Source organism: Mercenaria mercenaria, unplaced genomic scaffold (genome assembly GCF_021730395.1).
Source record: "Mercenaria mercenaria strain notata unplaced genomic scaffold, MADL_Memer_1 contig_4931, whole genome shotgun sequence".
Lineage (NCBI taxonomy): Eukaryota > Metazoa > Mollusca > Bivalvia > Venerida > Veneridae > Mercenaria > Mercenaria mercenaria.
In genome coordinates this window covers 59,941-65,808 of record NW_026463201.1, presented here as the reverse complement: position 1 = coordinate 65,808, position 5,868 = coordinate 59,941, and the positions used below count along the sequence as shown (strand labels likewise).

At 34.2% G+C, this 5,868-nt stretch overlaps 1 protein-coding gene across 1 annotated transcript; it reads right to left on the bottom strand.

The window, feature by feature from the left end:
- Positions 1–486: 486 nt before the first annotated feature.
- LOC128554314 (uncharacterized) lies at positions 487–2,929 on the bottom strand. Its single transcript, XM_053535576.1, has one exon. It carries the CDS (start codon positions 2,644–2,646, stop codon positions 925–927), a length of 1,722 nt encoding a protein of 573 aa, XP_053391551.1. The 5' UTR covers positions 2,647–2,929; the 3' UTR covers positions 487–924.
- Positions 2,930–5,868: the final 2,939 nt, after the last annotated feature.

Below are 5,868 nucleotides of genomic sequence, written 5' to 3'. Positions count from 1 at the left end.
TTACTAAACAAACCCATAATAACGTTAATTTTATGACAACTAATCTTCACCAAAAATTACCATTTATATGTGTCAATAAACAGTAGATCATAGTACAGGTATATTGATTACAGGACCGAACACCTTGCCACTTGCTAAAATATTCAGATGATTCGACATTGATACAATACATGTATTAATCACATTACAAACATCACATGATAAAATGAAAATCACATGGCTGTTACAAAGAAATATTTGATTACCTGTCTCATATTATTTATCTAATATTTAATAGATTTTTTCCATGTTTTTTACATTAAACCTGCTCAAAAAATGAACCAAATACATGTATGTTAACATTAAAGTCAAAAGAATAAAGTCCAAGATTTTAAGAACGGATGTGAAATTTCAAAAATTTATTCAAGAAATTTGCCTCATATATATGATAATTATTATATATAATAAAGTTTTTATTTTACCTGTACAAATGATGGATTGGAAAAATTTAGCCTACTATATATTTAAAATATTAGATCTATTTAGATAACAAACTTGTAAAATGAAGATATTCTGGATGCCCTAAAACACCATGCACTCTAACCAAAATCCTGTATCTGCCCCGGAAAACGATTATTTTCATATATAGGTACATGTACAACATAAATAGAGGATGTAACAAAATTCAGAATGTGATTATATTATCAATAGTTCAGTCAGAATTAAACTGCTTCAAATTTCATTAAACAGTTATAACTGTTTTCTAGTTTATCACTTTTGTGTAAGCGGTTAAAATTGTTTTCTGATTATTAGGGATTAGATTCTAAATGTTTAGAATTATTTCATCCATTCCTGTAACATCTTTTAAAGAATGCATATGAAATATGAATGACACAATATTGTATTTTTACATGACCCAATCTGTTTGCTATGTCATAAAACGCATTATTTTGAACTGAACACAACCATCTGATCATCGTCACATCCGACATAGACCTCATGTGCATCACGATTATGGCACACAGAGTACGGGTATGACAGATCATCTATCATTGTGTGACATTGCTTCAAATCACCCGAGATACGACATATGCTGCTATTACTTTTACTTTTACTGCAGCACACCAGCAATGATCCATCGTCTAGTATCATCATTCCCCGTGGGCATTTAAAGTGTTTGTTTTTGTATTCAGCAGATATATCACCTTGTAATGTTATACTGACGACAATGTCGTTACCCCAGTCACTGATGAAGATATGTCTCAGATCCTTTCTCAGCAGTAAGTAGTCTGGTGTGTAAAATATCTTGTCATCCAGTTTAATTGCGTTCTGTACGTTACATTGTGTATCTGTAACATATACACACTTCGGGTCACTGCAAACTACATAGAGATGACCCTCATGATAAGCTATACCTCTACATTTTCCTTTAGCTGGAAATTTGCGGACAGTTGACAGTTTACCTGCTGTTGTCATGATACGGATTTCTTTCTTAACTGGCATCGTCACAGCAATATGACCCTGAGGCATCACTGCAATGTCCCATGGTCCTGAAGAAAGTGTTATCTCTTCTATTACATCTTTATTTTTTATGTCAACAACTTTCAGTTTATCATTGTTATTGTCAGCCGCCACAAGTTTGTTTGAGGACAGAACAACACATCCTGTAATCCAGCATTCATTCCGATCTGACTTCGTCTTTATATTTATGTTTTCTTTGCGGGTTAATTTGTCGAAAGGTTTCCTGATATTTGAAGTTACAAGAATAGACGAAATACTGAGCTTTCCAAATGCATCTTGTCTTGAAAGCATGTTTTTCAGGTCTTGGTTTTGCTCAAATGTGTATTGCATGTTTGTCTTTTCTAAACTTCTGTCTGCCTCCTTTATTTCTTCTGACTTTAGTTTGGATTTAGCTTGTTTCATTGTAATGTAAAGCTGTCCCTTCTGCTGTGAGGCTTTGTAATCTTGTAGTCTTGACCGTAGTTGTTTGATATCTGAAGAAAGTTTTGTACACATTTCAAGAACCTTATTTACCGTTTGTTTATCTGTGGATTTCTTTTTGTCAGCATCTGTCTGGATTTTCTTTTGTAGCTGGTCTAAGCGATCATTTATCTCTTTGCGAAACATTTTAATTTCTTTGAGCAGCTTATCATAGCAAGAATCTAATTCTTTTTCTCTATTTGAAGCCTGCTTTATAATATGATCAGCCTCATTTACTTTTTGATCAAGTTCCCTCAGTACCTCTCTGAACTCTAAACTGTCCCCAATACTTGCACATTTATCAGGTATATAGTCAATGTCACAAGCTCTGTGATTCAGGACCATACAATCGTTGCAGCCGAGAACTTCGTGCTTTGGACAGAAAAATTTAATCACTTCCTTTTTGTGCACATGACACTTTTCGGTGCATTCGTCTGACTCCTTGATAACAGCATGTTTATCCATATTATCTTTGTTTACCAGCTGATGATGCTTTGAAGCCTTCGTTCTTTGATGATAACCAAAGCAGTTCTTACACAGGTATTCTTGACAGTCCACACAAAATCCATGAGCTTCTATTTGCTGACCAATCGCCAAACATGGTTCACATCTATGATCAAAGTCCTCTGCTGAGCCCTTGGATAAAGAACCTTGAAAATCAGGTACCTTTCGTCCCGATACTGCCATATTTAGAAGATATTTAAAAGTCAAACTTTGAACTAAACTTTAGTGTTGACTATCCGATTGAGGAAATCTAATTGTTACTAAGTAATCCACAACACAACATATAATTTCCCGTTGAAAAAAAATACGAAGATAAATGATTGTGTGTAAAATGAAAAGAAACTGAGAGAAAAAAAACAATTTCTGTAGTTACGGTAAATATTAAACTGAATTTACTTCCTTTCCAAGAACGAATCTATAAATATCATGTTCCAATTAAATTGAACTTTATTGTAGTCAAGGGAAAATAAAACATAAGTCTATCCAAAATCAACTTTAATGAGTTGTCTCCCCTCTGTTTCTGCTTAATGTCCTGGCACTCCTCGATTTAAGGCGCGGAGCTAAAACACGCTGAACAGCGGGGGCGGGAAACGAAAGTACGGTGTGGTCGTGCAGTGAAACATCGGCGTAAATAGAGCGCCAGTTAGATTCTTTTCACTACGTGACCTCGTCGTTATGCCTCTTAAATCTTGTCTTTAGCGCCCCCCCCCCCCCCCCCCCCAATCTTCCACGATTTTTAGCGAGCTTTTGCCCCGCAGTATAACCTTTTTGGTTCATTGATCTAGAATTCGCCCCGCTCCCGTCATTCAAACAGCTTACAGCTGCGACCTCACGAGTCTAAATGAAAACACGATAATTAGCGACGAAAATAGAGCTCTGATTAGCGTTTTTTTTTTCGCCGCACGACCGGGCCTTTTTTTTTATTAAATCTCGTCTTTTTGCCCCGTGCCCTGGCTAATTAGCGTGTTTTCGCCCGCTCTCCCGCTGTGTATTGAGTTTTCGCCCCGCGTCCCCGACGGTAATATAAAATAACGCACAGTAAATAGTATACGGCCCGGTCAGTCCCACTAAATTAAATGTCAGCTGGAAAACTGCAAATAGGTGAACCAGTATTTTGTGCATGCTGAATTCAATTACGGATTAGCACAACTTAATTCATAGATGCCCTTAAATATCATTTATGGGCATCACAAATTCATTTTGTAACAAGGACTATGTGTCTTTTAAAAATTCAAAATCTTACAACAATACTATTGTGTATGAATATTAATTTGCATAAATCGAATTTAGGATGTCATGAAATCACCTCTTTTAATGATTTATTGATATCATTGATATCATTTAATGTATTCAAGGAGTGATATCCTAGAATAAAGATATAATTTAGTCGGATTAAGAATAAGAAAAAACAAGAGCTGTCTGTTGACAGTACGCCCGACTATTTGAAGAATTGATGGAAGTATGGGGTCAAAATATTCCCAGATATTTACAGACATAAGTCAAAAATGTACCTGTAAATGTAGATTTGATAAGTCTTGTACTGTATGGCTATGTGTAACCATGATGGTAAGCAAGTGTTCAAAGTTTCAAAGCCATATGTCAAACAGTTTAGACAAAATATGGAATGGTAAGCGAAACTTAACTAATTTCTGTCAGAAAATGGCCATAACTGAGCTAAAGTCTTTGTCCTAGTTTTGAAGTATTGCCTACATATGTAGACTACGATGGTAAACAAGTGGTCAAAGTTTCAAAGCCATATGACAAACAGGATAGGCAAAATATGGACTGTTATGAAAAAATTAACTGATTTCCAAGTCCAAAAAGTTCCATAATTCAGCCAGCTGACAGAGTTATGTACTCTTGCTTACAGATGAAGACAATGACAAGAAACAAGTATTCAAAGTTTCAAAGCCACACGTCAAATCGTTTTGACAAACATCTACTTGCACGAAAACTAAATCAATTTCCAAGTCCAAAAAGGGCCATAATTCAGTCAAAATACAAGACAGAGTTATGTACTCTTGCCTACAGGTAGAGACTGTTTTAATAAACAAGTGCTCTAAGTTTGAAGTAAATATCATTGATGGTGTACAAGATATTGTCATTTCATTTAAAAACTTTAAACAACGCCGGGGTAATTAGCATAGCTCCCCATATTCTTTGAATGCATGTAGACGAGCTAAAAATGTATATAAATATAGCTTGTGATGTCATTTTAAATCAATTTATTATATCTTTAAATAATTTAATAAATCAAAACTACATTTATGATATCTAAATTTATAATCAGTGGTATTATTAAATGCACCGTATTTTATGACATTACAAAATGCATTTATTGGTATCATAGAATGAGTTAAGGATATCTCAAAATTGATTAAGGATATCAAAAAATTGATTGAGGATATCACAAAAAAAAAAGAATTGATAGTTAAACGGTAAAATGGTACCTCTTAGACCGCGATAATTATTGATATGCTAGGCTAGACATCGTAAGAAAATGTGACACCACTTGTAATACTATAACATTTCGTGGGCATATAATTTCTTGATTTCATCAAAAACGACATTCCCTTTCGAACATTCGTTGATTTAAGATTTTAGGGATGAAATGTCAAAGATTCAAACACAGGTAAATGGTAACTAATATTTTGATTCGTTCATTTACGCAACCGACTTGTGTAGAATGTTGCTGCTCTCGTAATTAAGCTTTACATACACATGTGTGTTTTTCGTCTGTAAAATGCTCGTTTTGTAAGATAAATATATATTGTGCATATGATATTTTTTTAAACATTTTCCCATCCAGATATACAACACATAATTATATATGCTGTATCACGTCCATATTTTTAAACAATTTTGTGACGTATCAAGTAATATTGTTGAAACTTCACCAACAATTCTATGGTTTGATGTTTAAAACAAGAATGAAGCGTCACATGAAACCTATCACCGTAGTTTTCGGCTCCCCGTGACAAAAATAGTAATATTTTGACTCAATATAAAATCTCAATCAATTATTCGCCGATCGACTTTTTTTATTCAATACCGATGTTTTATTTTGGTCGCAAAGTATCCATATTAATGTCTATCCATGACATATTTTTATAACATCGAAGTAAATAAAGGAATTTATGTTCTCTTGAGAAATGAATTAATGTTATTGTCAGTAGGCATGCAAAAAGCTATATTTTCTGCTTATTCTCTTATAATATCAATGCTGTCCGTATAATATAACTTTCTTCGATTAATCAATTTCGCGCACGAGCAGTTCAAGGGTGTGGTCATTTTATAAGATCCACCACAACCAAGTAACCTACTTTTACCTCCTAGCTGACCTCCATGCAAATCATTTTGATGATACTGATATAATACAGCTATTCTACAAGTTGACAAACGGAC